At 39.0% G+C, this 12898-nt stretch overlaps 1 protein-coding gene across 9 annotated transcripts in view; it reads right to left on the bottom strand.

Annotated features, from left to right (window-relative positions):
- The window catches only part of CFAP91 (cilia and flagella associated protein 91), a 153659-nt gene that overhangs the window by 127939 nt on the left and 12822 nt on the right, over positions 1 to 12898 (bottom strand). For 7 of the 9 annotated variants that reach the window (XR_008617499.1, XM_024120311.3, XM_024120310.3 and 4 more), the window contains 2 exons: positions 722 to 798; positions 59 to 216 (listed from right to left, as the gene is read on the bottom strand). Coding sequence is in view for 7 of the 9 variants with exons in the window: in XM_024120311.3 (XP_023976079.1) it covers positions 59 to 216; positions 722 to 798 (235 nt within the window). In the remaining 2 variants the exon portion in view is untranslated. Of the gene's footprint in view, positions 1 to 58; positions 217 to 721; positions 799 to 4996; positions 5289 to 12898 lie in introns of those variants that run through there. The other 2 variants (XM_024120314.3, XM_024120316.3) reach the window with 2 other exon arrangements.

The following is a 12898-nucleotide window of genomic DNA, read 5'->3' on the forward strand; positions in this document are numbered from 1 at the left end:
AAAAAAAAAAAAAAAAAAAAAAAAACATGAGTAGCAGCTGAAGCTACCTGACACTTACACAGCAAGTTTCCGGAGGGTTTCTTTGTGTCTCTCCTCATGTCCCTTCCAGTCCCGACTGATGAATGATGGAACAGGATCTGCCTTGCTCCAATATACAGAATATCTTGGATAATGAAACAGGCTACTGAACATGGTTCTATACCTGGGAACCCTTCTCTAATGTTAGGACAGGAAGGCAGGGGGAAAAAGGACAAAATTATATCATCAGATTTTCTAAAGTATTTTATTACTGCAAACTTTTTAAAGGCACAAAACAGTGTATATGACATAGGCTATTGGTATATGCATAGACTATCTCTAGAAGGGTACTCAAGAAACTGGTGCTAATGGATGATTATGTGAAGAGGGCTAAGGGTAGCATTTACTTTATACCATATAAGCTTTTGTACTATTTGAATTCTTTCAACACAGGCATATATTACTTTTCTCATTGAAATAACTTAGGTTATAATGGGTCCTTTATTCACTATTAGTTAGTTAATCCTCACATTGGGCCACAAGTATTAAGACACTTTGTCCCCTGGTAATCGTGGCAAAGTAATTTCTGCAGAATATAAAATCCAGTGGAGATTTGGTGATTAGTCAATCTGATCAGCGCAGTTAGCCAAACTAGATGGTTGAGGTCCATTAGGCTGCCTTAGTCTGGATGAATAAGACCTACCAGTTTGCTTCGAATCAGGGTGGCCTGAATATTTGCCTGGTTGTGGTCTTTCTCACTTGACATGATAAACAATGGATCTGTGAAATAAACAATAAGGTAGTATAAGGAAGAGAACATATCTACTCCTAGGCAGAGAATAATAGTAAAGAAATATAATTTCTTAATTGGAAAACAAATTAGAAAACTTAGATATTGCCTAACTCTGCAGCAGCTTATAGCCTTATTACTCTACCACCAGTGAGGGTCTATGAGATGCATTTCTTTTCTGTGTATTCCAAAGTCAGTTAATAGAATCACAATGCAAAAAAAAGGCTGAACATGTTTCAAGCACCATAGCCTAAACAGGCTCTCTTCTCTCCTATGAACAAACCACCTTCTGGGTCTGGATAGTCCTGGAAATACTGCAAGAAGAAAGATCATGTATATACACACAACACCCATTTCCAAGGGAAAGAAACAATAACTTTGGGCACTATCTCTCATATTCAGTTCACAGGAGAGATACAAACTCTTAACAGTGTATCACCCATAACTGGTAGACAGGGTAAGAAAATGTCATTCTCTAATAAGAGATAAAGAAGATCAGCTATTTTTAGAATCACCCCTTAAGATGGGACTAACTTATTTCTCCCAGTTCAGAAAAGATTGCCCTGCTGCTATAAATATGGGTTTGTTAGATATATCTCTAAAGTGACAAAGAATATTCATTACTGATTATACTACCCCTTAAAATCAAACAATTTGACATTAAGTTCACAAGCAATCTTCAGATACAGACTTGATTTATCAGGTAGACATCTCTTGAGAAACAAATATCCTGGCCAACTAGTCTAGACATCTTGGTAACATATATTTCTCCACAGAAATTATTAAATTAGTATTGTGATTTAGAAATAAATCTCTTTTGAATTTAGATGATGTAAGTCAATTTCCAGAACCTAATGACTCCTCATTCCTCAGTTACCCAGTTGCAGACGAACAGCACAACTGCAACCACTGACCCAGTGATTTCTTTTAAATCATTTAAAATAAGAGTATGTAGAAATTTCACTTTGTCCTATACTATTTCCAATATACCAGAGATGTTGGAGCTATAGTCTTTCTTCTGTTTAAACAGGTGCATTCATTCTGTCTTCAAATTCAGTAGCATATAATTTGAGGCCATAAAATCTGGTTTCTTCATTCCTAATCAGCCCAGTTTCCATCACTTCTCAACTCGATATCACTGGGTCAGTGGTTGGTCAACTGAAATTAATTTAACCCACATTTCTCCTAAGTCTGAATAATAAATAATAAACCATTCTCCTCTTATTTCCATAAGGAGTGTGAAGACATGATATCTACAGGAACATTTTTACATCTATAAAAGATAATGACACAATACTCTATGATTTATGACTACACATTCTACAACATAGCCTAAAACTGTACTCAAAACCAGTGCTCAAATGGCAGTAGAGAGGTCTCTGAGATGCCCAAGTAATAGCAGTCATCAGGTCATTACTTGCTTACTCCTAGACAGTTATTAAGTGCTTTATGTGCAATATTCCGTTTAATCCTCAAAAAACCCAATGAGGTCAGCACTAGGCCTCCATTTTATAGAAAAGGAAACGAACTGAAGGGATCAAAATGGTGGAGTAGGAGGACATGGAGCTCACCTCCCCCACATAAACACATCAAAAATATATCTACATGTGGAACAATTCTCAATGAAAATTAACTGGAAACTGGCAGAAGAACTGCTATGCAACCAAAGCTGCAATAAAGATCTCCATGTAACTGGGTATGTTGGGAAAAAAAGGTATCAGATCAGGACCTGCATCCCTGGGAGGGATCTGAAAGGAAGAAAAGGTCCACATTGGTGGACCTTCACTCTGGGGAGTGAGCAGATCAAGCCACAGTTTGGGCATCCAATTCCTGGGATTCCTGCACAGAGGAGTAAAGCCCCCTTGCCTGCTGGGAAATTCACTGAGACAGACAGAAAGACTGAAGAAGCCTAGACTCTACTCTATAGGAGTGCATGTATGCTGGCTTGCTAACAATCAGGGATGAGAGAGGCTTGCACTGGTGGCTGCCACCTCACCGCACTTCCCAATCCAAATGGGCGAATGCCCTAGCCCCACTCAGTCCACACCACAGCTTGGCATGAGATCTGGGCAGAGACCTGGTCTAGCTATGCAGAGACAGACCAGAGGGCCTGGGAGGTTATCGGGGTTGGGGGGCCCTGCAGAGCCCATTATAAGTGCACACACAGGGGCAGTGGGTCTAGCTAGGCAGAAATTGTCAGCGTGTGTACCTGGTGGCACCACAAGAGTGCGAAGGGGCTAAGTACTGAATCTCAGGCAGACAGGCCCTGGGCAGGGGTATGCAGCATTTCATTTCCCAGCAAGAGTGCCCAGGCTCCGTCCACTCCACACCACAGCTTAGCACTACGTCTGGGGAAGAACGGTCCTGGAAAAGACTGCCACAGAGGCAGCCCAGATCTCAGGCAGCAAAGCAGCCAGCTCAACTCCTGAAACCACAATCTGACCGCCAGCCCCAGCCTAGCAAATGCCCCAGCCCCACCCACTCCACACCACAGCCCTGCACTAGATCTGGGATGAACTCAACAGAGAAAGGGACGTGAACTTGGACTGCCTCTGAATGGAACCACGGATGCCCACACAGGTGGTGTACAGGTCTTCTGTGACCACACAGGCCGCATTTGCTTCAGGATTTACCTCCCTTGGGGCAGGGTGCACACTCAAGGGCTACGGAGCCTGATCGAACCCAACCCTCAGGCCATCTATTCCAACTGGGGAGCAGGCCCTAGTCCCAAAAGTACAGTGACAGCCATGGAGCAGAGAGAAAGCCCTGCCTAACATCCAGCACAGGCTCTAGATATGACAACAGCAAGCACACCCCCTATCAAGGGGGTAACGACCAGCACACCCTGAGGAAAAATGTGGCTGGCATCCATACCAAAATCAGCCCTTGCACCAAAAGTACTGGAGACATACCGTCTTTGCAGGGTCAATCCCACATAAAAACACCCCTTCCAGACCACAGTAGACAGCTGTTTTTTCTAAATTCATAGACAGAGAAAGTTAAGTAAAATTAAAAAGCATAGGAACTATTTCCAATCAACAGAACAGGAAAGAACAAATAATGAAACAGACCTCACCAGTCTACTAGACATTGAGTTCAAAAAGAAGGTAATAAAAATGCTAAAAGAATTAAGAAAGATTATCAATAGAAATGCAGATCACTGTAACAAGGAACTAGAAACTATAAAGATGAACCAATCAAAATTAGACAATTGCTGAGATAAAAGCCAATCTAGAAGCAATGAATAGCAGACTAAAGGACACAGAAGAATGAATAAGTGATCTGGAAGATAGAATAATGGAAATAATTCAATCAGAACAGCAGACAGAAAGACAAATGAAAAAAATAAAGGCAACATATGAGATCTATGGGATAATATGAAGTATGCCAACCTACACATAATAGGGGTTCTAGAAGGAGAAGAGAGAGAGAGAGAAGGGGCTCAAGAATGTATTTGAAGAAATTATGGCTGAAAAGTTCCCAAACCTAAATAAGGAAACAGATATCCAGGTACAGGAAGCAAAGAGGGTCCCAAACAAGATGAACACAAACAGACCCACACCAAGACATATCATAATTAAAACAGCAAAAGTTAAACAGAGAATTCTAAAGGCAGCAAGAAAAAAACAAAGAGTTAGTTACAAGGAAAACCTCATAAGGCTATCAGCTGATTTCTCTACAGAAACTTTGTAGGCCAGAAGGGAGGGCCATGGTATATTCAAAGTCCTGAAAGGGAAAAAACTGCAACCCAGGATACTCTACCCAGCAAGATTATCATTTAGAATAGAAGGAGAGATTTAAAAATATCTCAGACGTCCTAAAACTAAATGAATTCAGCAATACTAAGCTACCCTAAAAGAAATATTGAAGGGTCTTCTCTAAACAGAAAAGAAGAAACTATAGGAAAGGCAAATATATAAAAGGATTAAATATCATTTAAATAAGCCAGTACATAGATTAAAAAATACTCTGTAAAAGCGACTATAACTACAATTAACAGTAAAAGGATAGCATGAAGATGTAAAATAGGGCATCAAAATCACAACCTGTGGGGGAGGGGAGTATAAAAATGTTGATCTTTTAGAATATGTATAACTATAAATTTAAAGCAAGTGGATACAGTTGTGGGTCAACATACTTGAATTCCATGGTAACCACAAATCAAAAACATACAATAGGGGGACTTACCTGGTGGTGCAGTGGTTAAGAATCTGTCCGCCAATGCAGGGGATATGGGTTTGATCCATGGTCCGGGAAGATCTCACATGCTGCAGAGCAACTAAGCCTGTGTGCCATAACTACTGAGCCTGTGCTCTAGAGCCCGCGAGCCACAACTACTGAGCCCACATGCCGCAACTACTGAAACCTGCACACCTAGAGCCCGTGCTCTGCAACAAGAGAAGCCACCACAATGAGAAGCCCACGCACTGCAACGAAGAGTAGCCCCCGCTCACCACAACTAGAGAAAACCCATACGCAGCAATGAAGAACCAACGCAAAAAAAAAAAAAAAAAAAAAAGCAGATTCACAAAAACCAAAAAGAAAAGAACTCAAGAATACTATAAAAGAAAATCATTAAACCACAAAAGGGAAAACAAAAAGACTACATGAACGAAGAAGAACTACAAAAACAAGTTTTAAAATGGCAATAAGTACATACCTATCAACAATTACTTTAAGTGTTGATGGACTAAAAACTCCAATCAAAAGACATAGAGTGGGGACTTCCCTGGTGGTGCAGTGGTTAAGAATCTGCCTGCCAATGCAGGGGATACAGGTTTGAGCCCTGGTCCAGGAAGATTCCACATGCCATGGAGCAACTAAGCCCATGCGCCACAACTACTGAGCCTGCGCTCTAGAGCCCGCAAGCCACAATTGCTGAGCCCACGTGCCACAACTACTGAAGCCCGTGCACCTAGAGCCCGTGCTCCACAACAAGAGAAGTCACTGCAGTGAGAAACCCAAGCACTGCAGTGAAGAGTAGCCCCCACTCACCTCAACTAGAGAAAGCCTGCATGCAGCAATGAAGACCCAACTCAGCCAAAAAAAAAATAAAAAGAATAAAATAAATAAATTAAAAAACAAAAGATACTAGCAAACTGATTCCAACAATACATTAAAAGGATCATACACCATGATCAAGTGGGATTTATCCCAGAGATGCCAGGATTTTTCAATATCCACAAATCAATCAGTGTGATACACCCTTAACAAACTGAAGAATAAAAACCATATGAACAGGGCTTCCCTGGTGGCGCAGTGGTTGAGAATCCGCCTGCCAATGCAGGGAACGAAGAGTAGCCCCCGCTCACCACAACTAGAGAAAACCCATACGCAGCAATGAAGAACCAACGCAAAAAAAAAAAAAAAAAAAAAAGCAGATTCACAAAAACCAAAAAGAAAAGAACTCAAGAATACTATAAAAGAAAATCATTAAACCACAAAAGGGAAAACAAAAAGACTACATGAACGAAGAAGAACTACAAAAACAAGTTTTAAAATGGCAATAAGTACATACCTATCAACAATTACTTTAAGTGTTGATGGACTAAAAACTCCAATCAAAAGACATAGAGTGGGGACTTCCCTGGTGGTGCAGTGGTTAAGAATCTGCCTGCCAATGCAGGGGATACAGGTTTGAGCCCTGGTCCAGGAAGATTCCACATGCCATGGAGCAACTAAGCCCATGCGCCACAACTACTGAGCCTGCGCTCTAGAGCCCGCAAGCCACAATTGCTGAGCCCACGTGCCACAACTACTGAAGCCCGTGCACCTAGAGCCCGTGCTCCACAACAAGAGAAGTCACTGCAGTGAGAAACCCAAGCACTGCAGTGAAGAGTAGCCCCCACTCACCTCAACTAGAGAAAGCCTGCATGCAGCAATGAAGACCCAACTCAGCCAAAAAAAAAATAAAAAGAATAAAATAAATAAATTAAAAAACAAAAGATACTAGCAAACTGATTCCAACAATACATTAAAAGGATCATACACCATGATCAAGTGGGATTTATCCCAGAGATGCCAGGATTTTTCAATATCCACAAATCAATCAGTGTGATACACCCTTAACAAACTGAAGAATAAAAACCATATGAACAGGGCTTCCCTGGTGGCGCAGTGGTTGAGAATCCGCCTGCCAATGCAGGGGACATGGGTTTGTGCCCCGGTCCGGGAAGATCCCACATGCTGCGGAGCAGCTGGGCCCGTGAGCCATGGCCGCTGAGCCTGCGTGTCCGGAGCCTGTGCTCCACAGTGGGAGAGGCCACAACAGTGAGAGGCCCATGTACCGCAAAACAAAAAAACAAATATAAAACAAACAACAAAAAAAACCCATATGAACATCTCAATAGGTACAGGAAAAGCTTTTGATAAAATTCAACATCCATTTATGATAAAAATTTTTCAGAAAGTGGACACAGAGGGAACCAACCTCAACATAATACAGGCCATATATGACAAACCCACAGCTAACATCATACTCAATGATGAAAAGCAAAAAGTATTTCCTCTAAGATCAGGAAGAAGACAAGGATGCCCACTGTCACCACTTTTATTGAACAGAGTTTTGGAAGTCCTAGCCACAGCAATCAGGGAAGAAAAATAAATAAAAGGAATCCAAATTAAAAAGAATAAGTAAAACTGTCATTGTTTGCACATGACATGATGCTATACATAGAAAATCCTAAAGATGCTATCAGAAAACTACTAGAGCTCATCAGTGAATTTGGTAAAGTTTCTAGATACAAAATTAATGTACAGAAAACTGCTGCATTTCTATACACTAACAAGGCAATATCAGAAAGAGAAATTAAGAAAACAATCCTGTTTACATTATATCAAAAAGAATAAAACACCTAGAAATAAACCTACCTAAGGAGGCAAAAGACCTCTACTCTGAAAACTATAAGACACTGATGAAAGAAACTGAAGATGACACAAACAGATAGAAAGAATGAAATAGATGGAAACAGATGGAAAAACCATGTTCTTGAATTGGAAGAATCCATATTGTTAAAATGACCATACTACCCAAGGCACTCTACAGATTCAATGCAATCCCTATCAAATTACCAATGGCATTTTCACAGAACTAGAAAAAAAATGTTTTAATTTGGATGGAAACACAAAAGACCCCGAATAGCCAAAACAACCTTGAGAAAGAAGAACAGAGCTGGAGGAATCACACTCTCAGACTTCACACTATACTACAAAGCTACAATAATCAAAACAGTATGGTACTGGCAAAAAAAAGATGTACATATCAATGGAACAGAATAGAGAGCCCAGAAATAAACCCATACACCTACAGGCAATTAATCTATGACAAAGGAGGCAAGAATATACAATGGAGAAGAGACAATCTCTTCAATAAGTGGTGCTGGGAAAACTGGACAGCTACATGTAAAAGAATGAAATTAGAACATTCTCTAACACCATATACAAAAATAAACTCAAGATGGATTAAACACCTAAGTGTAAGACCAGATACTATAAAACTCCTAGAGGAAAACATAGGCAGAAGACTCTGACATAAATCATAGCAATATTTTTTTTGGATCCATCTCCTAGAGTAATGGAAACAAAACCAAAAATAAACAAATGGGACCTAACTAAACTTAAAAGCTTTTGCATAGCAAAGGAAACCATAAACAAAACAAAAAGACAACCTACAAAGTGGGAAAAAATATTTGCAAATGATGCTACCAACAAGGGATTAATTTCCAAAATACACCAACAGCTCATATACTTTAATACCAAAAAAAAAACAACCCAATAAAAAGTGACCAGAATACCTAAATAGACATTTCTCCAAGAAGGCATATAGATGGCCAACAGGCACATGAAAAGATGTTCAATATCGCTAATTATTAGAGAAATGCAAATCAAAACTACAATGAGGTATCACCTCACATCAGAATGACCATCATTAACAAGTCTACAAATAATAAATACTGGAGAGGGTGTGGAGAAAAAGGAACCCTCCTACACTGTTGGTGGGAATGTAAATTGGTGCAGCCACTATGGAGAACAGCATGGAGGTTCTTTAAAAAACTAAAAATAGAGTTACCGTATGATCCTTAAATCCCACTCCTGGGCATTTACCTGGAGAAAACTCTAATTTGAAGAGATACATGCACCCCAAAGTTCAAAGCAGCACTATTTACAATAGCCAAGACCTGGAAGCAACCTAAATGAACATCAACAGATGAACGGATAAAGAAGTTTTTGTGTATATATATATATGTATATACAATGGACTATTACTCGGCCTTAAAAAAGAAAGAAATAATGACATTTGCAGCAACATGGATGGACTTAGAGATTATCTATCATATTAAGTGAAGTAAATCAGGCAGAGAAAGACAAATATCATATGATATCACTTATATGTGGAATCTTAAAAAAATGATACAAATGAACTTATTTACAAAACAGAAACAGACTCAGACGTAGAAAACAAACTTATGGTTACCAAAGGGGATAGTGTGGGAGGGGAGGGGAGAGATAAATTAGGAGTTTAGGATTAACATATACGCACTACTATATATAAAACAGATAAACAAAAAAGACCTACTGTATTGCACGGGAAACTATATCCAATATCTTATAATAACCTATAAAAGAAAAGAATCTGAAAAAGTATATACGTGTGTGTGTATATATATATATGTATCTGAATCACTTTGTTGTACATCTGAAACTAACAACATTGTAAATTAATTCTACTTAAATTTTTTAAATGGTTAAAAATTTTAATTAAAAAATTTTTTTAAGAAAAGATGAAAAGAATATTTTACTAAATATGAGAAGAAAGAGCTAAAAAGAATTGAAAGTTTTCCCTCTGGGAGGTAATAATCAAAAGGGTAGGAGAGTGTGGGGAAGAGAAGTGCTGTTTTTTGTTGTTGTTGTTTTTTGTGGTACGCGGGCCTCTCACCGCCGCGGCCCCCCCCACCGTGGAGCACAGGCCCTGGACGCGCAGGCTCACTGGCCATGGCCCATGGGCCCAGCCACCCCGTGGCATGCGGGATCCCCCTCGGACCGGGGCATGAACCCGCGACCCCCGCACCGGCAGGCGGACCCCCAACCACTGCACCACCAGGGAAGCCCAGAAGTGCTGTTTTGTTTGGTTCTGGTTTTGGTATGTTTGGATCAGCCACTTCATTTACATGATTTCATAAACTTGTAATTTGCAGATGTCTGGAGCTCTTGCCAACTTGTTTCCTACCAACTAACCAGAGCAACAATTTCTGTTTTGGCTCAACCAAGCTGCAGCCAAGCAGCAGGCACAGCTCAGTGTCTCTTTACCTCATGCCTGCACCAAGTGTCCCTCACCTTCCCCTTAGTTTTTCTCTGTGACCTGGAGACGTGAAAATCCATGTGAAATGCATATCACCTTCACATGTCTCTTACTGAGGATACATAAAGCAAAGTTTTAACCAAAGAGAGACAGAAGCCAGCAGGTAAGTTCTCCTTCCACTCCAGGGCTGGATTATCAATAGGCAAAGTAACACATACTGCTCAGAAAAATGGTTTTACTTTTACTTGATACAAACTTTGTGGTAATCACCCTGGTAACACATGGTTTTATTTTCTCTCTGACATTCCCTGTCTCAGTCATATTTCCCTATCTCTGGTTTCTTTTGGATTGTACTTCTTAATAAAGTAGTAGCCTATGAACGTTTACCTCAAGGTCTGCTTTCAGAAAAGACCACAGGAAAACAGCTGATATTGGGGAAAAAAAATAGAAAAAGAAGAACAAACAAAACCCAAAGTCAGAAGAAGGAAGGAAATAATAAAGATCAGTGAGGAAATAAGACAGAGATAAAATAACCATAGAAAAGATCAATAAAACCAAGTGCTGTTTTTTTGTGTTTTTTTGTTTTTTTTGAAAAGAGGAACAAAATTGACAAACCTCTAGCCAGGCTCACCAAGAAGAAAAGAGAGAGGACCCAAATAAATAAAATAAGAAATGAAAGAGGCGAAATAACAACTGACACCACATAAATACAATAACTCATAAGACAATACTGTGAATAGTTATATGCCAACAAATTGGACAATCTAGAAGAAATGAACAAGTTTCTAGCAACATACAACCTGCCAAAACTGAGCCAAGAAGAAACAGATAATTCAAACAGACCAATCATTAAGGTGAAACAGAATCTGTAATTAAAAAAACAAAAACTCCCTCCACATTGTAAATTAACTCTACTTAAAAAACAAAACAAAACAAAACAAAACTCCCTCCAAAGAAAAGTCCAGGTCAGGATGACTTCACTTGGGAATTTACCAAACTTACAAAGAAGAATTTATACCTATCCTGCTCAAACTATTCCAAAAAATTAAGAGGAGGGAACACTCCCAAAGTCATTCTGTGAAGCTACCATCATCCTGATAGCAAAACCAGACAAAGCCACTACCAAAAAAGAAAATTACAGGCTAATATCTTTGATGAATATAGATACAAAAATCCTCAACAAAATATTAGCAAACCAAATCCAACAATACATAAAAAGGATCATACACCATGATCAAGTTGGATTCATTCCAGGGTAGCAAGGATGGTTCAACATACACAAATCAATCAATGTGGTACACCACATTAACAGAAGGAAAGACAAAAACCATATAACCATCTCAATACACACAGAAAAAGCATTTGACCAAATTCAACATCCATTCATGATAAAAACTCTCACCAAAGTGGGTATAGAGGGAACATAATAAACCACAAACCCACAGCCAACATAAAAGTCAATGGTGAAAAGCTGAAAGCCTTCTAGCTAAATTCAGGAACAAGAAAAGGATGCCCACTCTCACCACCTCTATTCAACATAGTATTGGAAGGCATAGCCATAGCAATGAGACAAGAAAAAGAAATTTAAAAGTATCCAAATTGGAAGGGAAGAAGTAAAACTGTCACTATTTGCAGATGGCATGAGACTCTATATAGAAGACACTAAAGTATCCATACAAAAACTATTAGAACTAATAAACGAATTCAGCAAGGTAGCAGGATACAAGATTAATATACAGAAATTTGTTACATTTCTTTATACTAACAATTAAATATCAGAAAGTTTTTTAAAAAAATCCCATTTAAAATTGCATCAATAAAAAAATATCTAGGAATAAACCTAACCAAGGAAGTGAAAGACCTGTATGCTGGAAACTATAAAACATTGATAAAGGAAACTGAAGATGATTCAAACAAATGGAAAGATATCCCATGCTCTTGGAGTCGAACAATCAGTATTGTTAAAATGGCCATACTACCCAAAGCAATCTACAGATTTAATACAATCCTTATCAAAATATCCATAACGTTTTTCACACAACTAGAACAAATAATCCTAAAATTTATATGGAACCACAAAAGACCCAGAATTGTCAAAGCAATCCTGAGGAAAAAGAACAAAACTGGAGACATAACCCTTCCAGACCTCAAACTATTCTACAAAGCTACAGTAATCAAAACAGCATGGTATTGGCACAAAAACAGACATATAGATCAACAGAACAGAATAGAGAGCCCAGCAATAAACCCATGTACCTATGGTCAATTAATCTATGACAAAGGAGGCAAGAATATACAACGGAGAAAAGACAGTCTCTTCAACAAGTGGTACTGGGAAAGCTGGACAGCTAGCTACATGTAAATTAATGCAATTAGAACACTCCCTCAAACCATTTACAAAAATAAACTCAAAATGATTTAAAGACCTAAATGTAAGACATGAAACCATAAAACTCCTAGAAGAGAACATAGGGGAAACATCCTCTGACATAAATTGTAGCAATATTTTCTTAGATCAGTCTCCCAAGGCAAAAGAAATAAAAGCAAAAATAAACAAATGGCACCTAATCCAACTTAAAAGATTTTGCACAATAAAGCAAACCATCAACAAACTGAAAAAACCTACGGAATGGGAGAAAATATTTGCAAACAATGTGACCAACAAAGGGTTAATAACCAAAATATACAAACAGCTCACACAACTCAATATCAAAAACAAACAGGGACTTCCCCGGTGGCACAGTGGTTAAGAATCCACCTGCCAATGCAGGCGACATGGGTTTGATCCCTGG

The sequence above is a fragment of the Physeter macrocephalus genome, chromosome 1 (assembly GCF_002837175.3).
Source record: "Physeter macrocephalus isolate SW-GA chromosome 1, ASM283717v5, whole genome shotgun sequence".
Classification (NCBI taxonomy): Eukaryota; Metazoa; Chordata; class Mammalia; order Artiodactyla; family Physeteridae; genus Physeter; species Physeter macrocephalus.